We start from the raw sequence: 27,512 nt of genomic DNA, 5'->3' as shown, positions 1-27,512 counted from the left end.
GTTCAATGTGTACATGAGGTCACTACAAGGGCTACTGAACAGAGATGGGTAGCACCATCCTCACCAGCTTTGTCTCACTCTCTCTTAAGACTCAGATGGTTCAGCGAAGCAGTTTCCCCAGTACCTGACTGAGCTTGGGGCATGCATGATATTGAGCTGCCTCAGGCTCAATTCTGATTAAAGAAACTTAGAGAGAGAGACTGAGGTTTGGGGGGAAATCCAGAAGATATGGTGCAAATAAACATCTCTCTCTCTCTCTCTCGGTTAACTCAAGTTTGCAACTTGGCACTCTGGTAAATTCCCAATTGTTGTCTGACCATCTTTCAACAGCATCTTGATACCCATCTCCTGCCCAGATAAGGACCTTGCTGCCATTGCACCCTACTTCTGAACCCATTTAGAAACGAAAGTTGGTGCAGAATGCAGCAACTCACTTGTTAAGCAAGGTATCTCACCATGATCATTTTACACCAGTGCTCTACAGTAATCTGTACGGGCTGCCTGTTCGTTTCTGTGTGGCATTTAAGGTGTTAGTATTAACTCATAGATGCCTAAATGTCTTGGAAACTACCGACTTAAGAAATGCCCTCTCATCCCACACACTACTATAGAGGTGATCAGCACAGGTGCTTGAAGCAAGACCCCATACCATCCCCCTCAGCATATAAGGGAGAAAGCTGCTGCCAGTAGGGTGTTCTTATACACTTTCTTAAATATGGTATACAGTATTTCAGACTAATATTCAAGAAATGCTTTGATCCTACAGTATAAAACACCACCAGGCAACAGTTACATTTCACTGCACTGACATATTAACAAAGTGCTGGCATTTTTACTTTACTATCTTATACACAACCCAATGGGACATTAAAGAAAGTCATGCAGCCCACATCAGTTGCTTTCAGTAACTGGTTCCGGGGAAGAGGCCACAGTTGGGTAATGCGAGTGCATCCGCTGCAATGTATAACTAACTGCATGTCACTGCAACACTGAGTGTGAGCTAAAATTATAGCAGAAGTTTCCCTGTCACATTCATCTCATCAGCACCAGCCCCAAAGCTGAGATTTGCGTTCCTTTCCTTCCTTAAGGCTCATAATGCAGAATATCCAACAAGACACTTCCACCACCACTACCAAGCAGAATTTAAAAATTCTCTTAAGAATAAACATTACACTTACTCCATTCCTGCAAAAAGCTTTTGCAGTGCCTTTCAAAGATAATACCTTTAAATAAAATCAACCCTTTCTCAGACAGTAGCATAATTATTGTTTGGTGTCAATTACTATGCTTTTTATGCACTCAAGGTAAAAAAAAAAAAAAAAAAAAAAAGCTTCTGTAAATAGCCCTGAACGGATGGGGGGAGGGAGATATATTGTTACAAGCACCCACTTATGTCAGTGTTACTGATATAATTCATACTTCTTTAAAGACATCCATAATACGATTTAATTAAACGTGAACAACAGCAGGAAACTGGCTTATGAGTAATGAAAACGGCAGCTGTAGATGGCCAGGGGATCTAGCACAGTAAATTTTTTCACTTGCAGAATAGCTCGATTCAAAATTCTCTTTTTATGCCAAGTTGGCAGTTTGCATTTAATTATACCCAGGTACAATGGTAACATTTTTACTATAATGTGTTTTTTTTTTCATTTTGCAAGTGAAATTGCTTATTATATGTATCTGATGGCATTTAAAATAAATCTAAATACCCCTTAAACATTTGGTTCAAAAATTGTTTCTTTTCCTACAGAAGTAGATTACCAAACCCCCACATTATTTACCTCTTACTGTTTGATTCAGTACAATAAAATAAATGTCATTCTTTAATACTTGTATATATTTCTGCACACTGATCAGGAGCAAAAAAATGGAGGGAAAATTAAAAATAAAGATTTTAGCCATATGTGGCAATATTTGGTCAGAGATTTTGGAAGTTCCATCTTCAGCAAATGTCCAAAATATTTTCTATGCAAACATTAGAAAATAAGTTGGTTGCAGACCACATGATTGAATATTAGTTACAATAAATGGATCTAATGTACAAGTAGCCCTTGCAAAAAAAAAAGTCTAGAGATATTTTTAATAGGATTATGGACTCTCCTGGAGGGAGGAAAAGTGATCAATGTATCCACTATTTCACACAGATGGAGACGTTCAGTTCTTCCCTTTGGGCACACCAATGAGTATTTTAACACTAGCGTCCAGTTAACAGACTGAATGAACTCTAAAAATAGTCTAGAACAAACTGCATGCTGTGCTCTTATGATTAAACTGAAAAAAATATATAAACGGACAGGATATATAATACTTTGAATAAAGTACTTTGTGTCAAAATCTTCTTGAAATGGTTAAGCCCTCAGTTGTTTGGGTATAATGGAGCTACTGTACTCAGGCCAGCCAATTTTTGAAAATATCCTATAACAAATTTGATAAATGCAAACGATGGGAAATTTAGACTGAAAAGGAAAACCTAAACCAGCTCAGGCAGTATATAAATTGTGTTATAACATAAAAACAGAGCACCAGAAATTATGGGCCGGAGTTTTCTCCTACACAGATTTTATACTGGTGCAACTCCATTGACCTTCACCTTTGTCTGGCTTGTCCTCATCTGTCCCTCCATGAACGCAAGTTGACGCCACACCATTCTATTTTGTTACGAGTACATTGTTTCCATTTCTGGCCAAAGAGTTTTGTCATGGGATCAGCCCAGCGCATTTTCGGTCTGCCCAGCGGTCATTTGTGGTCTTTGGGGATCCAGAAAGCTTAATAGGGCTAATCCCTATATACCGTGTGGATCAGAATCAGGCCCTATGTTCCTAAAAATTTCTTGCTACTATTTCATATCTGACATAAGCAGATGTGCACCCCTAAATATAAAGACAGTCATGCGCATGTCACTGAGATGAACAATGTATCTGTGGAAAAGACAGTTGTAGGTCGTAGTTTGCGAATTTAGACTACCAACTTCAAAGTGGTTGACAGAATATTAAGTAGAGCTCTTTTATCTTTCATACTTATTTTGATTTCTACCAGAAATCTGCAAAAAATCCAATTTGTGGTCCGTCAAGCACATGTTTTAGTCATCAAATGGCTGCTTAGTGGGGGTGTGTACTGCTGATGAAGTAAGTGTAAAGATGGTCACCACTCTGAGGGGTGCAGTTTAAGCAAAGCCAGAAACAAGTGTTGTGAAATCATCCTTAACAAGTGCTGCCAAATCATCTATCTACACACTGCATCTGTATATTGGTTATACAACATTATTGTTTATTTCAGAACATATTTAAGATACTGTGACATGGCTCAGTGGGACACCCACTGGTTACTTAGGGTGTGTCTATGCTAGACAGCACAGCAGCATTTGTGTCGCTGTAGTGTAGACACCTCCTACATCAACAGAAGGGGTTTTTCCATTTATGCATTAATCCACCTCTCAAAGAGGAGGTAAGCAGGTCGACAGAAGAATTTTTCTATCAACTTAGCTGCGTCTACACTAAGGGTTAAGTTAACCTAACTACCATGGTCAGGATGCAAAATGTTTCACAGCTCTCCCATGTAGTTAGGTCAATCGAATTTTTAAGAGTAGACTAGGCCATAGCAAGTGTAGGGATAATAAGTTCTTAGAACGTGTTTACACAGCATGTTATCTAAACCATGATTCAAAAGGAGCCAGATCACTCAGTAATTACTCCCTTAACAAAAGCAAACGTATAAAGGAATGACTGCTAATCGCCAGCATAGAAATATGATTCTAAATATGCATATCCACAAATGATGGAAGAAGCACTGAAATATCTGTTTATATACTGTGAGCATCACACAGCCAATATTTCAGGACTTTGTACAACATCAGCATTTTGAGTGACAGCACATTATCTTCACCTTTAGTAGCAAAGCTGTATGGGCAGCTCATAATGCTGTACTTTCAAGAAAACCTTATGAGCTTTTTTGTAGGCTTCACAGTCTTATTCTTTCATGTTCCAGTATATGATAGTCTTATGGCCCCTTGCAGTTCAGAGCTCATAACAGGCATTTTCTCCACAGGACCTCAGAATGAGCCTGCCCCCTTCCTTTGGTCATACTAGGGGCAGATGGGTGTAAACTTGTTTCAGGTTGACTCCTGGGACTGAAAGAAGTTAGAGCTGTGACTTTGCTTTAATAAATAAATCCTAATGTGACAACAACTAAATACAAGACTGGAGGGATGGGAGAAACAGCTTGAGAAAAAAGGAAGTCTGAAAACAGCAACATAAATGGAAAAAGAGAGCAGAGGGCAGAATACTAGGAGAAAAATGATAAAGTTTGACATGTAAAATTTCAGAACACGTGTCATTAAAGTGAGAAGACAGTGTAAAAATAGAGCAAGAGAAAAGCTAATTTTAGTAAGCAGGAATTTTAGATTCTTTTATTTGGAAGCTGAAAAAAGCTCAACACACACACTGGTACAGTGTATGCAATCTTCCAGAAGACCGTCCCTGAATTTTAGCAACAGAACATTAATCTATTCTTATTACAGGGGATGATTTCATAAAACATACTTGTGGTTGGGACACCCACAGTCATCTATGAAGACAAGACATAGCTAACCCTAGACTCTTGCTTTCTCTCTTATGATGTATACAGAGATAGAAATAGATACAAAGAGAATGTGCATATCTGAAAAGTGACAACACAAAACTTCCCTAAATCAGATTTACATAGAAGTCTATTAAAGCAAAGCTCATAAACAAAGGAAGCTTCTCTTACACTACAGAAAACTAAATACCATTTATACATAATGAAATACATTTTGGGCTTCATATTAATTTCTTTGGAAAGCTATACCATTGCATGCCTGTTTGCAATTCACAAATATAACTTTTTTTAATTTCTAATTACTTTTGTGAAAATGCAGTGGTTCCAGGTTTGAGCAATTTAAATAAACATTTGAGAGTATGCAAAAAAGAAATAATTTAATTCTTAGTGGGCTAGTAAATTACTGCATTAAATTTCACGCCTGCTGTACCTGATACAGTTGTGCAATCAAGAATAGTGTCTGTGTGTTTTTCAAAAAAGCAGCAAAGTAAAGGCCTTAATGTATTAGTGAGATAACTACACCAGACGGAAGATTCAGAAAATGATGGATTTCAAAATATAATTAAGTCTCAAAAGAGGACTTCTAATAATAGAGGATCCCATTAAAGCATTTTCCTTTGTTGCTGTTTTATAACTAGGTCCCCTGCTGTTTGTTCACTTTCTTTAGGGAGAATTCTTGTGAGCCCGGTTCAGTCCCTAAGAGGAGAGAGACACTCAATAGCTACATCACTTTCTTCCATAGGCTAGGAAAGCTGCACTCCAAGGTGAAGGGCTCTAGAGTGAAGAGCAAGAGCAGAGTCAAGATTTGAGGTGGAAAGAACCAAGCCTGCGTGGAGAAGGAGGTGGGGGGTGTTAAAATGTTACAGTCTCCTTTCCTAGAAAGGAGTGACATGATATGAAAGCGGAGTCTAGTAGGTCTGTCTCCTGCTGCCAGCAGCCAGGGGAGTAGAAAACGCCGCTGCAGCGCTGTCTGCTCCTTTGTCACTTTCACACCACAGGAAACGTGAGTGACAAGCCTATGAGTACAACAAGCCATTCCCACAGCAGCGGCCAGCCAGCGCGCAAGAACCCTCATGAACATGAAACGATGCCCAATCAACAAGCACAGTCCCATTCCCACGACTGAAATCCTTAGAAAGCAGATCTGCAGGCATGCAGGGTGTGGGGGGGGATGTTTAAAACAAATACGTCACTGCAATGATGTATAAATAATATGCACCTCTACGGACTGTTCTGAACAACCCCAGCACTGGCTAGCGCCAAGGAGGTTTTCTGTGCCCAGATCGTGCCACCTCAAGCACGGCTACTTCCAGAGGTTGGGGGTGGGAACCTTGCTGGCCAGCGGAGACATTACAACACATCGGGCCCATTCCGCTCTAACTTTGCAGGACTCCCCCCTCCCCACCTCCCACCCCAATTGCCGAGGTTCAAGCGATGACTCCAGCAGCGGCTTTCAAAGTTTTCAGAGCGGCTCCAGGCTGGATCTTTTTCAATCCATTACCTGCCCGTGCCTCCTAACGGCACTTACAGCGCATGCACTGAGCACGGAAACCACCCGGCGCCATCCGCAGAACTTCTTGCCTTTCCCTCCCGACTGCACTTCAAAAGCCACCAGCAGATTTTCTCTTCCCCCCCCCTCCCCCGGTCCAAGCCCTGGGGCTCTGGAAATGCATATCCCCCCTCCCCCCCAAAAGGCTGCTGGCCGCAGACGCTGCCCGAATGCCTCTTGCAGACTTGCAAGGGGCCAACCCGACCCTGCGGAGCAGAGTCGATTCATCACACCGCCGCCGAGCTGGCCAAGTCCAAGGGGGGGGGGGGGAACCGGGGCGCGCTGCAGCCGTGGGGTCCCCCCGGTGCCAGGGCTGGGGCGGGCTGCGAATGGAGGGCGGCGGGGGCGGCGGGCGGCAGCACCTACCAGCGCCTTGCTGTGGAATGCAGCAGGTCCTCTGCGGTGCTGATGCGCCCGGTGGTCGCTGCTCTCCCCGGCGCCGGGGCCGCCGCCGCCCCGGTCCCGCTTCTCCCGGCCGCCGCCGCCGGCCCGCTGCTCCTCGCCGGAGTCCAGGCTGCTGAAATTCCACACCACCAGCGTCTGCAGGAGCAGCACGGTGAGCGCCGCGATGAGCGCCGAGTGCGAGCGCCGGGCCAGCCTGCGAGCGCACGGAGCCGCCACCATCTTCGCCGCGGCTGCCGCTGCCGAGCCCCTGAAAGCCGCCGCATCCGCCGCGGCGCGGAGTTTTCAGACGGGCAGAGCCAGACGTCAGCAGCGAGGGTGGGGGGAGGGAGAAGGCGGACGGGGCGGGGGGGGGAGGTGGGCTGGGGAGGGCGAGGGAACTGGGGAGGCCGGGCGATGTGGCAGCCCCTGGCCCGCAGCAGCCGAGGGGGCGGGGGCGCCGGGGGAGGAGCAGGGTCTGTCTGCAGCCAAGCGGTGCCGGCAGCGGGAGCTCCATCCAGGGGGGGATGCTCCGCGCCCCCCCGACCTCACACTCCCGCGGATGCAGCCGCAGGGCACCAGCCCCTCCGCCAGTAGGCAGCGCCGAGCCCGCCGGGGCGCGCAGCCCGCGCAGCGAGCCGTGACTGCCATCTGCCGAGAGAAGGCGGCTGCGGCTTTCCCGCCGGGGGGCAGGATGGGGCTGGGGGCTGCCGCGGGGCCGAGAGCGCGGGCAGGGCGGGACGGGCCCTTAGGAGCCCGGCTCGGCGGGAGGTTGGGGGCGGGAGAGCCCGGCCCGGCGGGGGTTCGGGAGGCAGGTGCCTCTTTGTGCAGGGCAGGCGCTAAGGGAGCAGCTGAAGGGCAGAGCCCGGGCCAGGGTTGGAAGCTGCTGCACGATATGCAGCGCAGTCCCCTCCCCTCCTTCGTGCCTACCCGCCTCCCCTGCACATCAAGTCATGGGCAGGGGTTGGAGACCTTCCCGGCCCCGCCATGCTGGTGTCTCTGGATTCTTAACCCCTGGGGCAGTTTTAGTCTTACGCTAAAGGCCCTGCCCGTGGCTGGCTGGAAATGGTTCGGGGCTAGTGCTGCTGGGGTCAGGTATGTTAAAAATGCACCTCCTCACCCCGCTGACAGTGCTTCAGGGATTAGTTTAACCCTGGCTAAGGTGCAGCATGACCCATGGACACTGAATTAGCATGGCGTTAGGGCATGGCTGGATGCTTTTCTTTGCAATGCCTCTGTACTTTAGATAGCTCTCCTTGAGCATTGCCAGTTGGCCTGGGCACTGGCTTGACTGGACCATTTTATTTTTATAGGGCCGCAGTTGAAACTGAACACAAACCAGCCTTCTTTAAAATGTCATCTGCACATGACTACAGATATGAAATGTGTGTAAAACCGAAAGCGGTCTCATGAGAATTTAAATCTCTTTCCCCCACTCCCCAAATAGTCCCAACTCTGAGACTGAATTTGTATAATCAGATTCCCAAGGAAAATCAGCAACTCCTCATCCACACCTTACCTTATGCACCAGGTAACTACAGCATAGTTTTTGGAAAGCTGTAAACTGTAGTTTAGAAAAATAGATTTCAAAATAGCCCCAGTTGTGGGCTTTAACCTGTAAGGTCCTGACACCTGCTAACTACTCTGATTTCCATACCTCCGATAACTGCTCTAAAGAAGTGATTCATTGCTCCAACCTTGCAAATACTTACCCAGGAACATAACGTTTCAATGAGACTACACACATGCATAAGTGTATAAAGGGTTAGGTCTCAGGAGCAAATAAGTTTTCAAACTTCTCTGGAACAAGCAGGGGTTTTGCTCCTTAAAAAAGCATTAGAAGGGAGATTAAGGAGTAAAAGCTGATCCAACCTCCTGACTCTTAAAAGGATTTGATTCTGCAAACTACTGAACCCCTACCCTGCCTGTTGATGAGGCTCAGCACTTTGCATGATAGGGTCAAGGGGAGTAGAACCATGTTCCCAGCTTCTCATAAAATGTCAGTGTTTCATAATCACTTACTGAATTACTTTAATTCCTTCTTTTCCTTCCCAGAGTTACCAGTCTTCCAGTCTTAAACATGTAATGCCTTTTTTAAATGATAGTTGAATAGAGCCTGAAAAATCTTGCCACTTTTTTTTTCTGTATTTATTTTATTTTTTCCCTGACAAACCACAAATTATGGAGTATGATCCAAAGGGTGATGTTTTGTGTTGGTGGAATACAATGCGTGGCTCAGTGACACCAACACTTACTTTCAATAAGGTAGTATGGAGGAGGTGTTAAGAAGGCAGAGGAGTGGGCTAGGTGAGGGATAAGTAGGACAAAGAATTGCAGAATACATTGTTTCCCCAAAAATTGTGAATAACTAGAAATATAATGCTTTTAAATCTTTGATTACTCTCCTTTACATCCATAATCTCAGTATCGGAATGATTTGATATATCTAAAAGTACATAACATCTAGCAAAAGAAGTGGAGCAATACAGGTTCTAAAAATGAGTAATCTTATTTTTCACAGATCAGCATAGTTTTGAGTCTCCTGTGACTAATGATAGCCTCAAGAAAAAGAAACAAGAAATAATTCCATACGCAAAGGGCTGATGGCCTTGATCTGGTACTACAAAATAAACTTTAAAAAGGGCCTGGTTTTGAATTCACACTGATGAAGTCCATTGACTTCAATGCAAGTAGTACTCCTTTACCAGTAGAGATCAGAGTCTGGCCCAAAACAGGCACCCACTCTTTCAAATAGGATATTGTTCCAAGTGTGTTTGGCTTATTGTAAGTGGCACTCAAGCTTACCAGCTATTCAGAATGCAGAGTTTGTACATAATACGTCATCTCCAGGCAAGCTAGCTTCAAGATTTGCTCCATGCTGCTTTGTTTGAAGGCAAAATGTTATTGGATCACATTAGAATAGCTGGTGTGAATAGACATAGTTCCTAAGAGACCTACATCTATTTACACCAACTGAGGATCAGGCCAATTGTCCCTAATCGGAAAAGGACCTATATTTCATGATATTAAAGCTATGTTTTAACAGATTTGACAGTTATTAAACAAGCTCTAATATACACTTATGTCAGTTGGTCACTAAATATTAAGGCCTAAATTTTCAAGAGTAACTAACGTTTTTGAGAGTCTCAATTTTTGGGTGCACATCTTAACGCTTTTAAAGCGGTTTGGTTTTCAGAGGGCGGGTGCTCAGTACTTTCTAAACAGACTCCTTTAATGCATCTCTAATGCAGCGTGGGGCACGGGTCACTTGCTGGAGGATTCCCTGCACCTTGAGGTCTTTAAACCATTATTTGAGGTCTTCAATAACTCAGACATAGGTTAGGGGTTTGTTACAGGAGTGGGTGGATGAGATTCTGTGGCCTGCGTTGTGCAGGAGGTCAGACTAGATGATCATAATGGTCCCTTCTGACCTTAAAGTCTATGAGTCTGAGAGTCTCTTGATGGACACCCAAACAGAGGCACTCAAAATCACTAATCTCTTTTGAAATGTTTATAAGGCTAAGAGCCAGATTCTGATCTCACTTACCCCTATGTAAAATGGGAGTAATTCCCATTAAAGTCGTTATTGTCACACTGGTGTAAAACTGCTGTGAAAGAAGCAAGATTTAGATACTCTGTGTGCACAGATATTCAGTGTTCAAATGCAGTGTACATTTATGTAATTTGCTCTTTAAAAAACTGCAAAATAATTAAAAATAGGATATTTAATGTGTGCATGTATACATGTATGTTTCAGAGGGATTATCTCCTGACTCTTCATTTAACTGCAACAGGATTTTCTGTGCCTTCCTTGCTTGCCTCAAGATCTTCCTTGGAAGCTCCATATTACCAGTGAGATTTTTAACAGAAGCGCCTTTACTCTCAGTTTTATAAATCCCTTCAGATTAACTGTGGCTCAGCTGCTTCCCTACCCCCAAGAAGTCTCACCTAGCCTCTTAAAGGCATTTTCCTTTTTTTTTTTGGTTTTAGATCCCAGAGATGCTACTCATTTTAATTTTATTTTATCCAGTACCCTGCCACAGCTCTGCATGAAACTGCATAGAAGGAGATATCTTCTTGTTAATCTCTGGCTGACAAGCTCACCAGTGAAGGTCATGACATGCAATGATAAAACCATGGAAAGCCAGAAAACATTTAACAGTGTGTGATGCTGCTTCTTTATAAAAGGGACACTACAAAGTAATTATGCTCAAAATTGGATCCATGGTACCTTAAAATTGTTATACCTAATGGAGAATGTCCTCTAGATTTTAGGGGCTGATTTTCTAAGCAGCATGAGAAAACGCATGTATATTTCATGACTAATTTCTGCATACAGTTATTCTGACTCCATGAGCAAATCTAGTAATGATCCGCACTAGTCATTTTTGAGTATAGTTATAAGATTTGCATGTGGGTCCACAGTAATTTCATGTATAGCATAGGCCAGAGGTTCTCAAACTGTGGATTGGGACCCCAAAGTGGGTCGCAACTCTGTTTTAATGGGGTTGCCAGGGCTGGCGTTAGACTTGCTGAGGCCTGGGGCTGAAGCCAAAGTCTGAGCTCCACCACCCAGTGCTGAAGCCGAAGCCTGAGGGCTTCAGTCCTGGGTGGTGGGGCTCAGGCTTCAGTCCTGGGTGGCAGGGCTCAAGTTACAGCCGTCCCCACCTCCCCCGCCCAGGGCTGAAGCCCTCAAGCTTTGGCTTGGCCCCCCTCCCCCATGGCAGCAGGCTCAGGCTTTGGCTTTGCACACACCGCCTCCCCCGGGCATGGCAGGGCTTGGGCTTTGGACCCCCTTCCTGGGGTCATGTAATTTTTGTTGTCAGAAGGGGGTCACAGTGCAATGAAGTTTGAGAAACCCTAACAATAGGTCATAGCTATCAATGGGCCTACACACACAGTGTGGGCAAGGATCAGCGTTCACATCACACTCCCCATCAGTACCCGGCCAAGGTCAGTGAAGCTAACAGTCCAACCAGCGGATCAAATTCGGTGATGAATGCTGGTCACATGCCACCTGAGGCACGTTCTGCATACACTGAGAAGAACACACAGTGACGAGCTGTGCATAGAGGGGATCATCAGCATGTGTATCTCTTCTCTCCTGTTCGGAAGGAGACAGAGGAGGTTATGTCCAGCTGCATGTCTGACAACATCCTCCCCTTCCCCTGCATCCACGGAAGGCTCTCTGCAAGCCCAAGGAGGGAGAAGTCAGTAGGCATAGCTAGACCAGCGATGATATACATATCATGCTTCCTAATAGCTCGAGGAAGCTCAGGGAAGATAATACAATCGCCTATCATGGTAGGTCTAATACTGCACCCCATATTCTTCACAGTGATAGTACGAAGATGTGATTGTGGCATAATTCTGATGTAGTTTATGCAAGATAAGTTGTGAAATATCATTGGAAAGGTTATGATTTACTGAAAATGATTATCCTGTTTATATTCATGTATCTGAAATTAGGAATATTAACTATATATCTGTATTACAAATGTGTTTACACCTGGGGAACGCACATTAGGCAAAAGACGCTCAGTCTAGATGGCTGGCTGGGAAGCATCCATTCGAGTTAATGAACCATTAGGGAAAACAATAGGTATTAGAAGTTTATCTCCCACTAGAGAGTCTTCTTGAGGATGCTACAAACGGCCCCCAAGCAATGGATACTGTGGCACTACAGGGATATGTAACCAGGTCATCTGATACTGGACTCCATCTTGGAATACCAGTGTTTTTCCACTGACTGGTGTGAGAACCAAGCTTAGAGACAAAGGGTTCCAACCCTACTCAAAAGCTACTTAAGCCAGGGGAGCAACATCATCGTGGTTCTTCACTGACTCCCTGCCCCAAAGAGACTCTTGGAAACACCTGAGGAACACAGACTGAACTGGGGGGCGGGAGAGGGGAGTGCTAGACCCAGGCTAAAGGGATTTTTAGGCTGTGAAAGGAATACCTGGGGTTTTTAAGCTGTAATCAAGTGCAGCTGGCCCCTTAATTGCTACAGCCTGCTTGAATCATCATTTAGGGTGAGAATTTGCAGATGATACCAAACTAGGAGGGATTGCAACTGCTTTGGAGGATAGGGTCATAATTCAAAAGGATCTGGACAAATTGGAGAACTGAGGTAAACAAGATGAAGTTTAACAAAGACAAATGCAAAGTGCTCCACTTAGGAAGGAACAGTCAGTTTCACACATACAGAATGGGAAGAGACTGCCTAGGAAGGAGTACAACAGAAACAGGGATCTAGGGGTTATAGTGGACCACAAGCTAAATATGAGTCAACAGTGTGATGCTGTTGCAAAAAAAGCAAACATGATTCTGGGCTGCATTAACAGGTGTGTTGTGAGCAAGACATGAGAAGTCATTCTTCCATTCTACTCTAAGGTTAGGCCTCAACTGGAGTTTTGTGTCCAGTTCTGGGCACCGCATTTCAAGAAAGATGTAGAGAAATTGAAGAGGGTCCAGAGAAGAGCAACAAGAATGATTAAAGGTCTTGAGAACATGACCTATGAAGGAAGGCTGAAATAATTGGCTTTGTTTAGTTTGGAAAAGAGAAGACTGAGAGGGGACATGATAGCGGTTTTCAGGTATCTAAAAGGATGTCATAAAGGAGAAAACATGTTCATCTTGGCCTCTAAGGATAGAACAAGAAGCAATGGGCTTAAACTGCAGCAAGGGAGGTTTAGTTTGGACATTAGGAAAAAGTTCCTAACTATCAGGGTGGTTAAACACTGGCATAAATTGCCTAGGGAGGTTGTGGAATCTCCATCTCTGGAGATATTTAAGAGTAGGTTAGATAAATGTCTATCTGGGATGGTCTAGACAGTATTTGGTCCTGCCATGAGGGCAGGGGACTAGACTCGATGACCTCTCAAGGTCCCTTCCAGTCCTAGAATCTATGAATCTACGAGTTTGCTAATAATATCCAATTTCTTTAGTATATTAAGCTTAGTTAGCATGTTTTGTTTGTTTGTTAGGTAATCTGCTTTGATCTGTTTGCTATCCCTTATCACTTAAAATCTATCTTTTGTAGTTAAACTTATTTTTGCTTTGTCTAAAACCAGTGTGTGGGACTCTTAACTTGGGGCAGAAAGCTGTTTCATATCCTTCTCCACATTGAGGGTGGGGGTGAATTTCATGAGCTTACTCTGTACAGATCACTGTGCAGAGCAAGATGGAATAATTTTGGGTTTACACTCCAGAGGAGTTTGTGCACTTGAGTATCTGGGCAGTTCCTTAGCTGTAGCCTCCCCCTGCAGAGCTCATGACAACATGTGTGTGTAGTGCAGCTGGGTGTGTCCCTACCTGTACATGTGCTGGAGCCTGGGAGAGGGAGAGGCAGGCTAGTCACAGCAGTACAGTGTAAAGGGAGCCCAGGCTGGTGGGTCAGGGGACTCAGTGGCACCCACGTGGGACCCCTCACTTAACAGAGATTTCTGGGGGAGTCCAGAATAGTAGGGCTCCCCTGGACCAACTCATGTAGTGCACCAAAGTCTTTGGCTTTCTGCAGATCCGTAATGATATGTGTGTATATCATGCCTTGTGCAATGTAGTTAGGTCAACCCAACCACCACTGTAGACACAATTAGATCAATGGAAGAATTCTTCGATTCATCTAGCAACCACCTTTTAGCGAGGTGAATTAACTACACTGTCAGAAAGACCCCTTCTGTTGATGTGGAAGTTTCTATATTACAGACTACAGCGACACAGCTACAGTGCCATAGCTGTACTGTTGTAATGTAGACATACCCTAGTTAGGTACTAAATTTAAAAACTCATCACCCTGTCACCAGTGACTGAACCACTAACAGCTGCTAATATTTTTGTTCTGTTGCTATAGAGACAGCCAACTAGCACTCTGAGGGAGTACAATTTAGCTAACTAAAATTCTTCTGATCTATTAATGATACTGATAAACTAGGAAGTAAACTTGGCAGAGATATGTTCCTTGAGAAACAAGAGAACAGATATATTAGCTACCACTACAAGGACAAAAATTGATTTTGCAAATCTCAGAGAGGAACAAACTAAATTTCAAAATCATGTTATGAAAGGCATAAGAGATTCTCCCTTTCAAGTGTACTTTGTTCTTCAGCATACATCTTAGCTATGACAGTTTTGGAGTGAGCTTTGGAGCATCACAGAAAACTTTAATGTGGCTACTCTTCTGATGTCTGGGAGAAGTGTGTGTCATCCTCACTGAAGATTTCTGATGTTGCTCATGTTCACATGAAACTATTCACATCTGGTGAAGAACACACAAGGTATTACTAGGTTTGCCAAATGATTGAGAGTTACGCATTGCCAAAAATCAGTGTGTTTCTACAGCAAGATAACAGCTAACTCGAGTTATCTTTCTTGCTGTAAACACACTTCTTGGGAGCAGTCCAGACCTAGCCTAAAACAGAATCTGGTAATCAGTTTCTGTCCTAGGAAATATGGAAAATTTAGAGCAGGAGAAATAAATAATATCCTTTGCTTTGAAGAGCTTATTTCCCATCTGGTGAACAAGCACTATAGGTCTTGCTGACTCCAACTCACAGAATGACTCATGGATGGCTGACACTCATTTTATAGTTAGTAAAAGACTAAGATTATTATTTCAGAGTAAAGAATTGCATTTATCATAGGAACAATTTCCTCCCCATCACATCAAATGATTTAGACTTCAGATACATTATGGCAAGTTCTGTATAAGGAGTTATATCTGAAGCTGGATTAATCTTCTATGGTACTTAGCAAGTTTGTATACCCATGTGGCTACATGAAAACTTTGCACATCTTAGTACTATTATTAACAAAGGAATGGATAAGACTTGAAAGAGACCAATTTCCCTTGAGAAATTCTGTTTTAACTGGTGAGCTACTATTTGGGAGTGATTGCTGTGTGACGGGATAAAGCACTAATAGTTCCTTAACGTCTATCCATTGCCTGGTGAATCAAGATGATTTCCTATATGTTTTGGATAACGCACTGGACTGGGACTCTGAAAAAATGTTTACTCACCTTCTCGGAACTTGTTCTTCGAGATGTGTTGTTCATGTCCTTTCCAGTCAGGTGTGCATGTGCCTTGTGCATGACAGCTGGAAGATTTTTCCCCTAGCAGTATTTGTAGGGTCATCCTGGGCACCCCCTGGAGTCATGCCTTCATGGCACTCAATACAGGAGCCCAGACTGTGGTTGCGGAAGGAGCAAAACTGCTGGCACTTCCTGTTGCATCGTGTGGCAAACAGGTCTATCTGTAGAAACCCTCACCATTGGAAAATGAATTTCATAACATCCGGGCATAGGGACCACTAGTGGCCATGGAACGACCTGCTAAGGTAGTCCGTCAACTCGTTCTGCACTCCAGGGTGGTATGATGCTTGCAAATGAATCAAATGCTCTACACAGAAGTCCCACAGCATGAGGGCTTCCTGGCACAGAGGAGAGGAGTGTGCATCCCCGTTTCTTGATAAAAAACATGATAGACAACACCATGGCGATAACTGATACACAACTCCCTGTTAGGTGGGCTCAGAAAGTCTGACACGTCAGGCGCACTGCTCTCAGCTCTCTGACATTGATGTGGAGAGCCATATCCACTTGAGACCAGAGTTCCTTGTGTCCTGAGGTCTCCTAAATGCACTCCCCAGCCCAAGTCTGATGTGGCCAACGAGAGAGTGGCTGGGGGTTGGCAAAGGGAACCCCTGCACACACCACCTGTGGGTCGAGCCACCACAGAAGGGAGTAGAGGACCGGGTGAGGCAGAGTCACTACCCTGTCCAAACTGTCTCAAACTGGGCAATACACCGAGGCTAGCCACGACTGGAGTGGCCAAAGTCTGAGCCTGGCATGTTGCACCATGTAGGTGCATATGGCCATGTGTCTGAGGAGTCTTAGGCAATTTCATGCTGTGGTGGTGGGAAACTGCCTGAGACTCCAAATAGTGTCGCCCATGGCCCCAGCCTGGGTCGAGTCCAGAACTATCCCTATGAGCTCTATCCGCTGAAGTGGGGATAGAGTCGACTTCCTCCATTTAGAAGAAGGCCCAGCTCATCTAACATCACTATGATGAATTCGACTGGAATTCTAGTGGAATGTGCCTCCTCTAGAAGCCTGGAGCAGCCCTTGATCAGCCACTTGTCAAGGTACAGGAACACCTGTACCTGGCACCTGCGCAGAAATGCGGCCGTGACTGCCACGCATTTGGTGAATACATGGGGCACTGCTGATAGCCCGAATGGGAGGACTGTGAACTGGAAGTGGTTGTTGTTCACACAAACCTGAGCTATTTTCTGTGGGATGGAGTGATTACTATATTAAAGTATACGTCCTTCAAGTCAAGGGTGGCATACCAGTCCCGTGGATCCAAGGAAGGGATGATGAAGGCCAATGAGACCATGCAGAACTTACCTTTCTTCATGAACTTGTTGAGTTCTCACAGGTCTTGAATGGGCCTTAGACCACCTTTGGCTTTCAGTATTAGGAAATACCGTGAATAAACCCCCCCGCTCCTGTGCTACCTTTTCCACTGCCCCTAGCAAAAGGAGCAAGTGCACCTCCTGGATAAGGAGTTGCTCATGAGAAGGATCCCTGCAGAGGGATGGGGAAGGGGGATGAAAGGGCGGGAGGGCCGAGAATTAGAGTGAATATCCCCTTTCTACCATGCAGAGCACCCGATACGGTCCCACGCAGGGTAGAAAGGGGCTAGATGGAACAAAAAGGTAAGCAGGGAGGATCCAGTCTCTGAACTGGTGCATTCTCCCGGCCTGAGGAGGGCTTAGACTGACCAGAGCCCTGGCCAGAGGAGAGAGGAGGTATTTTTCTTGAGTTCCTGTTCCTCCTATGCGACCCTTCCTGTCTCCCCTGCAGCTGATAATTCCTCATGGGTCGGGGAGGCCTGAAGTGCCTCCTCTGGGTCACAGGCGTGTGGAGGACCGAGGACTTCAGGGTGGCCCGAGAGTCCTTGAGGCTGTGGAGATGGGAATCAGTCTTTTCCGAAAACAGAGACTGACCCTCGAAGGGGAAATCCTGAATTGTGTGCTGCACCTCATATGGTCGGCCCAAGACCCGCAACCAGGAACTCTTTCTCATAGCCACCCCTGAAGCAATGGTGCGAGAGGCCGCATACGCCGAGTCCAAGGCTGCCTGCAGGGACCCACGGGAAATCAATTTGCCTTCCTCTATAAGCACGGAAAACTCATAACGAGAGTCTGTAGGCAGGAGCTCTGTCAATTTTTCCATTGTCACGCTTCTCCCAGACATCAGAAGAGTAGCCACATTAAAGTTTTCCTGGCAAAAGAAATTACATTAGACCAGTGGTTCTCAAACTTATATGATCAGGCTCCCTTTCTTTGTGTCTGTAGTTATGTACAACCTTTTCCTTCCCGCCCTACCCCCACACCAAGTATTATATTCTGCCACCCACCACTGAGGGCAGAGCGGAGAGCAGCGGCTGCTGTGTGGGCACCCAGCTGTGAAGGTAGGGCTGTGCCAGCAGCAAGGGAGGCAATGTGAAAAATGAGATTAGTCAGTATCACTTTTCACAGTAGACTTAGCGCCCCATTGCCACGCTTACTTCTGCGCTGCTGCCACCCCACCACCTCCCACTGAGGGATGTGGGGAGTGTGGAGATCCTGAGCCCAGGCTGCGTCCCAGCGAGGGATTGGGGTGGGGAAGGAGGAGAGCTCAGGTGGCGGTGCTCCAGCTGTCCCCTTTATCCTTGCCACCTCCTGCATGAGCCCCACCAAGCCAGGGTTGACAGCCAAAGCTCTTAAAACAGCTTGTGCCTCCCTTGACACATTCTAATTCCTCCTTTGGGAAGCCCGCCCCATAGTATGAGAACCATTGCATTATAGTGTCCTATGCCTGTGTTTCTCCTAAATCTGTTCCAAAGATCTCTAGCCTCATCCTTACATGATCAGAGCTGAAAGGGCTCCCAAACAATTGATCATTTAAGCCCCTATAGTAGCAACTGGAAAGCACATTGTTGTAGGAACTGAATTTTATAATGTACTATGAGAATTAATGTATGATTTGATTTCATCCTGCCAGCCACCCTTTTTGAATAGCAGAAAGGAATGACAGATCAGAACAATCCTTATGAGTGATTGTGGTCACCCTTTTGTTTTAGGATAAGTTATAATGTCTGCTATGGTTTCCTATATGTATTACAAATTAGGTGCACTAGTTAAATATACATTTCTTTGTTTTAAGGTTTAATAAGTAAGAGAAAGGATTCTCTATTGTGTCTATGTTAAGTAGATTAGAGGAACATGGAAGGTTTGGGTGTCAATGTAAATTGTTTTGGTTATTGATTGTAAAACTTAGCAAGGTTTAATTTGCAATGCCTTTTTGCTCGATATAAAATACTACTGTTTGTATTTTCTCAATCTGTTTGTGTGAATGAGGAATGTATGCATCAGAAAAAAATAAGGTGTGAAGGCCATTGTTATAGCCAGAGTCAAGGAAGAAGGAGTGAAGAGACTTCAAGGACATCAAAGAATCATCAATGCGCATCCATAATGAAGGGCAGATTGACAACCCTGAGGTGAAGGCTGGCACCCCTAAGGACAATTGATTACATCGGAACAATGGACAGGATGACCCTCTCAAAGGTGTATTGGAATGTTTACACCAATTAATAAGTAACCAGTCACAAACTGACACAGCAAAATCCATAGATTTCAACAAAAGAAAAAACCTACAAGAACAGGGTGCTTGGCCATGGGACTTTGGGTTCGCCTTGCCACACTCCAGGAGCATCGGATCGCGACCGATAAAGCCCCGCTTCCTTCTGCGACCAATCTGTCTGGCCACTAGATTGATCCAGACTCTGGACTGGTAACTATAAACATCACTGCAGGACTGTGTGTGTGTAAGTGTGTGTGTCTAAAAAGCATATACTAACTGTTGTATTTTCAGTAAATGCTGCATATTTACCTTCCTCTATAAAGATCCTGTGTGCTTTGTATGAGCATAACATTTTTGGTGGAGAATTGCAAAAGGGGGAAGAGTATATGCGCTGTAATTATTGACAGTGCTGCTAAGTGATTGATCATTCAGGTGTGCACACCCCTGGTCATAGAGATACCAGGCAGTAAAAAGGGAACCAGGTATGATTAATATTGTTTTCACTGTTGGTATTTTATGAACTGAGAATGTGTTATGATTAAAGGTATACACACCCTTGGTCGTAGCAGGGCTGAGAGACAGGAGAGAGGTTTAGCATCCCTCTTCCCACCCCAGACTGCTGGGGGGAAGTAATTGAAGGTGGGTATACCCCCGGTCGTAGAAGAGCCGGGCAATAGTGGGAGGATTAGAGTCCTCGCCCCGACCCGTCTGTCGGGGAAAACTAGAAAAAAAAACTATAGGTGCATACACCCTCGGCCGTAGCATGACTGAGCATAAGAGGAGAACTTAGGGTTTCTCGCTCTGCCCCTAGCAGGGGGTTTTATATTTGGTGTATGAACCCTTGGTGGCAGAAGGCCGAGCAATACAGAGGGAAGCTTAGCATCTCTCCCTCTGGCCCAGCGTGGGTTAAAATCTTAATCCCAAGCACTGGCATGGGCAAACATAAGATACAGATCTTGTTCTGTTAAACCAAACTCTGAAGGATATAGGAGTTTGGGCAGTGTAGTATTTTTTGTGAGTGATATTGTGGTCATTTCACAATGTTGAAAGAAATGTTTAAGGAAAGGGACCAGGAAGGGTGGGGGCTAATTGAGGAGCCCACCCTACTTGCTGAATTGGTAGTGGAACAAAGCTTGTGCCCATGGAAAGGAATGGTTCATTGGAAAAAGCAGGATCGGGGTCAGACAAGCAGGCAAGCAACAGATAGAGAACTTGAAAAGCAGGTTGGAAGTATACTTACAATGGTGAAATCTGAGTTGATAAAGGTGTCATTTTGGAAGATAAACAAGTGATTTAAGGAAAGAGTGAAAAGTTAACTCTACAGAGACTGGAGAGAATTAAGCAGTTAAACTTTGTAAAAATGTTAAAAAGGACTATGTTAAAGAGAAATTTACAAAAAAGAATTCTTGGTTTCTTTGCAGCCATTCTGAAGGTAAAATGGGCCCTTTTCCAAAAGAATGTCTGTAAATAATCCAGGTAAAGAGACTATCTGATTGAAATCATTTGACAATTGAGAATTTAGTCAAAATTGCTAAAAGAACATAAGGGGTGGGGGGTTCTATTGGAACTTAACTGACCCAAATCTATGTACAGCTATGTAAAAAAGACAGAGCAGTGTAAAAGGAATATTAAGGAAAAGAAAAAAAAGTGTATGTATCTATTTGCCTGTGAAAATATGTGAGGTTCTAAGAACCTAAACCAACACATCTGGTTTGTAAAACTCTTGTTTTGTAGGTTTAAGATAAATTGGTTTCGTTTTGTTTTTAATGATGCTACTAAAAATCCATTTGACTCTTTAATTCAAAGTTGCAAAACTGACAGACCTTTTTGCAAGACACAGGTAATTAGTGGTGTTTGGTTTTGGGATTTGGCATTTAACCCTTAAGGGGTAACTTGATTCTTTACAGAATTTAAAATGTTTTTAAATAAAGACCAAGTCATGGCTGCAGCAGGGCTGCAGGATGAATAGGAAATCAGGAGAATAGAAAGAGATTCTGGATTCTTTTTGTTTGTTTGTTTTTTGTAACAAAATAGCAGATGAGTGCTGTCGTAAAAGAATAAGAAATTAAAAAAAACAAACAAACAGTGCCCCTCTGAAGCAACAGCAGGGGTGAGGTGCACAAAACAAAAAGAAGCAATGGCCTTAAGGTGGCTCTGTGTAATCACACTGTCACTTTGATAAGGGTACATGAAAACTCTGTAAGAACAAAAGAAACAGTTATACCTTATGTAAACAATTATATGTATAGAAGTTAAACTATAGAAGGAATGTGCATTTTCCCCAGGATATGTGCAGTGTATATTATAGAAGGAGTGAAAGACATACAAACGAAACATGCTACTTAATTAAAATCCTATTAGGGCTACAAAGGAGCCACAATAGATTGTGTTTTCTTTCTCAGATCTCTGTGTGTTTTGGAAGCAAGAGTTAAAGGTAATCAAACTCTGGTAATAGTTAATTGTGTCTGCTGATGGCTTTGAATCCAAAAGCCAAGTCTGTGTTGATGCAAATTACCTAACTGATTGATGAAGGAGAGAACTGCCAGCACAAAGGAGCTACAGATAAAGGACATACCTGGTCAGCAAACAAATTGTCTAATTAAAAGGCATGGTATAACAAGATACCTTTAATTGAAATAAATTTAATGTTAATAAGTACCCCTGTAACCAGGGCTGGCTCCAGACCCCAGCGCGCCAAGCGCGCGCTTGGGGCAGCATCTCGCGGTAGGGCGGCAGGCAGCTCCGGTGGACCTCCCGCAAACGTGCCTGCGGGAGGTCCGCTGGTCCCGCGGCTCTGGCGGAGCATCCGCAGACACATCTGCAGGAGCCCACTGGAGCCGCGGGACCGGCGACCGCCTGAGCGCCCCCCGTGGCGTGCCGCCCTGCTTGGGGCAGCGCAAATCCTAGAGCCGCCCCTGCTTGGAACACAAAATGTTTTGGGTAATATCAGGAAACACTAAGGTTTTAATACACTTGCTAAAACAATGAAAAATATCATCTTTATGATGTTTCTAGCATAGTAAGGCCAGACCTTTTAATTGGGAAAATTGTTGTTAAAATCACACACCAACAGGCTCTGGAAGCAAAGATATGGGAAGTTAGCCCACTCCCCATATTGCACATGGGATCATTCTGGTTGCCCCGAACCTCGAGCCAGAGAGCTGGGGAGGGAGGGAAGCTATTGGACACCAGAAGTTGTACGAAGTGGACTCCTCAAAAGTGGGTATGCGTATGCATGCCTGTTGCTCCAAAGCCCTGTAGTAAAAACATTTCACTAGGATCCTGTATGTGGAATGTATTGGATAATGAGACCAAAGTACTGCATAATGGGCTATGTGTATGTGTTAATTCTTGGGAAAAAGTGTTTTGAAAGAATGGAAGTGTTAGCAACCTTCCAACAGACAAATGTAAATGTAATGTCAGTACTGTGTTTGCCAATAATCACATTTACTATTTGCCACAACCAAAAAAGATTCAGCTTACTGTAAGCATTCATTTAGCTGAGTTCTCTATCAATCTTGGCACTGAATGGCAGAAAGTTACCAATCATCTGTTAAAAGGTAAAAAGGCAACATAGTTCCTAGAAAAATCAAAAAGGCAATGTGGGAAACCGAACCATTCACATTATACATGCAAATGGGGACATGTTAAGAATTGCCACTGCAGAAAAACATAGCTTACCATCGGTATCAAGAACAGGGTGCTTAGCCATGGGACTTTGGGTTCATCTTGCCACACTCCAAGAACATCAGATCGCGACCGATAAAGCCCCGCTCCCCTCCACGACCAATCTGGCTGGCCACTAGATTGATCCAGACTCTGGACTGGTAACTATAAACATCACTGCAGCAGAGCGAGCGAGAGAGCGAGCGTGTAAAAGCATATACTAACTGTTGTATTTTCAGTAAATGCTGTATATTTACCTTCCTCTATAAAGATCCCGTGTGCTTTGTATGAGCATAACATTGTGATACAGTTCACATACTTCAACTCCCGGGAATATTTGATACTGCTCAGTGAAAACATGTATTTATACATATTTATTCCCTTGTATTACACATTGAGGAAGTTTAATCATTCAGACTGCCTTGTGACCACACTAAATACAGTTTACCTGTATTCTTACAGAAGTTTTGTAAATTACTAATCTAGGGCCAGGATGATCATTAACAGGTGAGTGCTCTACAATTAAGATGAAATTCAGCCACATGTTGGTCTTGGGGAGGTACAGATGAAGGGAGATTCTGAACCAGCTACATCTAAGATGGTGTATTGGGGGCTGTCAGGATTGGTCCAGAGGGATGGGCTACTGCGTTTCCACTTACATGGAACCAGGGGGTAGAGGAATAGGCCACTGGTTGAAAAAGCAGCTGAGAATTTTGGGAGCTTTGTTGATTGTCACATCCCCCCTTCATGGCGTTCCCTGCAGAAAGTGTGTGAGTGTTTGCTTTGGAGGAGAAGGGGGGCAATGCTGACTTTCACCCTTATACACAAAGTGTTTGATACTTTACATGTGTCCGCCAAGTCTGACAGTTCTTTACAACTCACATATAGTGGGTATATCACCTGACTCCAGTATCGCCTTGTTTTTTCTTAGCTAGCTAGTTCATTTCTTTCGTCACAACTCATATTGCTAGTATGAATAACATCATAATATTTTTACTTAAATTATTATAGTACACATACTCTATGTATCTTTACCTGGAGGGATAGGTGGTCTAAGCATCAAGTTGGAACAGGGTGGACTCTGTCCTTCAACTTTCTAAGCTGCAAATACATTGAGTTCCAGACTGTTTGAAGAACTTATTGTTAAACATCAATATTGGGGTAACACCTAGACACCAACCAGGTCAGGATTTCACTGTGAAAGACACTGTATCCACATATACATGTGCTACCTCAAAGAATTAGATTTGTAATAAATCCTTAAAAACAAAGGTCCTGACTTATTTATCTGGTTATTAAAGGTACCATAGCACTTTTTATATGGGTACGGGTTTGCCTCTGGTGAACTCGGCCAAAGTGTCCCCTCCTCACACTGTTGTGCAGTATGTTTTCGTCAAACTGGCTGCTGCCTAGAGCTGGGTGGGAAAAAGTTTTCCCAACCTGTTAAGATGATTGAGATTTCAAAAATATCTCGTTCTGCTTTGGAATGAACCTGACACATTTTTTTAAATTGCACAAAACACTAAAGAGACTAGTCCCCAGTTTGCATAGCTAGTAGCCCAGTAGTCATGGCATTCAGCTGGGATGTTTGAGACCCAGGTTCATGACCTTGCTCTGCCTGGTTCTGAGTAGGGACATGAACCTGGATTTCAAACATCTCAGCTGGATGCCCTACCCACCATCGACTAGTCTGGGGTAGGTCCTCTCGTTTTGAGCAGAAAATCCATCACGGACTCGAGACACCTTCCTTTAAAAAGCTTAGTTGATACATATATTCCTGAGAAAAGTTTTGATGAAACCAAAACAATTCCTGACCAGCTGTACTGCTGCCCTCCCATTTCACAACATGCTGCATTTTAGAAGCATTGTATGTGCTTAGGATTGGATCTGAAGCCCACTGAAATCATTGGAAAGATTCCCATTAATAGCAATAGGTTCTGGAGCAGGCCCTTAGTACTGCATCCAGCTGCCACTGAAGTCCAGGAGAGTCTTTCTATTGATTTCAGTGGGACAGGGATTGATCACTTAAGGCCCTGATCCTGCAAATGCTTATGTGTTTAATGTTACCCGTATGAGTACTCCAATTGACTTCAAGGCAACTTGGAAGCTATGCAGAAGGGACTACTATGTACATGGATAAAGATAAGCAAGTACATAGTGTTTTCAGGAGTAGGAAAAGTGCTTTGGGTTCATTAAATTTAAAATGTGAGGTATACATGTAAAGCATTTCTCTTCCTTAGCACTTTTCCAGAAGTGTCCACCTGACTTTTACCAGCAGCTAGCAATACTCAGAAAGTAGGGAAATCTCTCTTAATTTTATTGGAGAAAGAAGAACCACAGCACTATCATTAGCTTCCATCGCATCCTTAATTCAATCATTTTATGAGTTATATCTGTAGTTTTGACCATTCAGATAGAGTATCAAAGATTTTACTATCCTGTATTTTATTCTCATAAGCAAAAAAACCCAAAAGCCTCTTTCATTCGTGTTACATTTATATCCCTTCTCAAAGTGAGTTATGGAGCCAAATTCTCTGGTAGTGTAAATGGACAGAACTTCACTGAAGTCAATGGAGTGCTGACCATTTACACCAGCAGAGAATTTGGCCCTAAATATGCATATGCCGCAGCTGGTTTTCATTATTTCTCTGTAACACTGCTGATTTCAGTAATCTCTGATCATTGTCTGCTTTGTTACTCAAGCATTTACACACATACACCACATCATACACCTCAGTTTCATTTTATATATTGAGGTTGTTCTCCCTCAGTCTTCACAAGCCTTTAAAAGTACATTTTCACTCTGGTAATGATATCTATAAAGTAGCTACATAAATATTTCCTAGTTCTATTTTTGTGGCATTATAGTCCAATATTTTTTAAGCAGATCATTGTCTATGTTCAGTTTGTGTAAAATAAAGAATGTTCCATTTAGTATTTTCCTTCTAAGAACTTCAGTTCAGGATCTTAGCATATGCTCCTTTTTAGGAAACTATGGGAGGGGGGGGAAATGAAGATTTACTCCCTTTACCACCACATGAAATTACCACTTTATTCTGTAAAGCCTTTTTATCATACACAACCTTTTATTACCAATAGGGGGAGAGGGAGAAGGTCATGTATATACACTTTATATACAGCCTGCAGTGTTGTGACAGCTTTTTCTTTCAGCCAGTGGTCCAGGATAATCATGAAAGGATCACCCATCTGTTCTTGCCATGTGGCAGTGCACGTTAAGTAAGGAGATATTATAGATCATAGCTTCCTGCAACTCTTGTTTCTGATGTTCTCTCATTAATTTAAAAGTCATATTATTATCCTTCTCAGTTAGTAGGTTGAGAAGCCTGGAAGGTTCATGAAGGTGACCTACTTTGAAATGTCTAAGTTAGGACCAGTTGTCTGAGGCAGAAGGAAATGGTTTATTTTATTTTTGTATTTATAGTCCTTCCAGCAAATGAAAAAGGACAGGTAGTATCTGAAAAGAGAAAAAAAAGAGGGGTGGGTGGGAAGAAAGGGTGGAAGACATGGACTGAGATGAATTTTCATGATTAGTCAGTGTTTAAAAAACAGTTTTCTTTAGTCTGTATGAATTATGATGAATTATCAGTGCCAAGTATGTGTGAACAAAAGATTTTTCATTACTCACCTGCATTTTCTTGCTTGTGTATAATTCTTCATTTGTGATATCATCGTTTGCTGTGGAGGCTATAATTAGGAATGAAATGTGCTTTTTTTAAATAAAATGATCCTAGTAAACCACCTGTTTTGGTCAAACACTGAAAAATGCAGTCTTTTAAAAACAGATTGCTCAGTTTATAAGCTTACTTTAAAAATATTCAGTAAAGAGGAATTCAATACTGGTCTTCAAAAAAACTCAGAGATACTCTGTGGCAATTGATCTAATACAACTTTTACCTCAGCATTGTTTATGAAATTGTGCCAATACCAGTACTGACAGCTGTATTGAAAGAACATTTGCACACTGTGGGTGAGATTGTCACCCAGAGTAGCCCCACTGAAACTAGTGTGCTAGCTGAGACTTGGACTAAGAATGCCCGCTAAGCTTTTGTGGGACCTATCCAGATTTTGGTCAGGATGCACAGAAATAACTGGGGCAATGCACTTGCTAACTCCCTTCCCAGAGCAGATGGATGGGGAACAGGCATGCACTTCGTTCCCCCATTTTCCATATAGTTGTTGGCAGATGAGCCAGCATGCAAGTGTCATAATTTACTGCTCGTGTAGGCCAGTCAGTCCACCAACATTTCCATCCCTCCACCCAACTTAGGGACAAAGGAGAAAGCAAGAAAGAAATTGTGATTAAGAAACGTAGCTGAGCTACGCCACCTCTTTACTCCTCAGGTGATATAGTTTACACACCACCCCTTGGCATAGGTCTTCCCTAAAGTGTCCCTGCCCGCAGGTATATGGGATCTTGGGGAGCAATTACCACACAGGTGGGGTGCCAATTAATTTCTTTATTAAAGGAAAAAGGAAGTGGTGGGAATTTAACAATGAAATACGATGGGATGGGGTGTATAGGGTGTTTACAATAGACAACGATGGGGGGGTTCTTATTGAACAGTGTAGGGAATTCTAACAGTGGGGTACAGTAAGTGGGGTTCAGCACAATGGGATACAGTACAGTCAATAAGCAACTCAACTTTATATAGGAACAACTTTAGATACAGTGTGGAATGCAAAATGTAC

The 27,512-nt window shown here is 43.6% G+C and overlaps 1 protein-coding gene across 1 annotated transcript in view; it reads right to left on the bottom strand.

Annotated features, from left to right (window-relative positions):
• The window catches only part of XYLT1 (xylosyltransferase 1), a 322,209-nt gene extending 315,432 nt beyond the window's left edge, over positions 1 to 6,777 (bottom strand). Inside the window, exon 1 of the mRNA XM_039491355.1 lies at positions 6,494 to 6,777. Within this exon, the coding sequence (XP_039347289.1) occupies positions 6,494 to 6,751 (258 nt within the window). The 5' untranslated portion in view covers positions 6,752 to 6,777. The remainder of the gene's footprint in view (positions 1 to 6,493) is intronic.
• Positions 6,778 to 27,512: the final 20,735 nt, after the last annotated feature.

The sequence above is a fragment of the Mauremys reevesii genome, linkage group 10 (genome assembly GCF_016161935.1).
Source record: "Mauremys reevesii isolate NIE-2019 linkage group 10, ASM1616193v1, whole genome shotgun sequence".
Classification (NCBI taxonomy): Eukaryota; Metazoa; Chordata; order Testudines; family Geoemydidae; genus Mauremys; species Mauremys reevesii.
The sequence above is the reverse complement of the archived record's forward strand: the minus strand, read 5'-3'. Positions and strand labels throughout refer to the sequence as shown.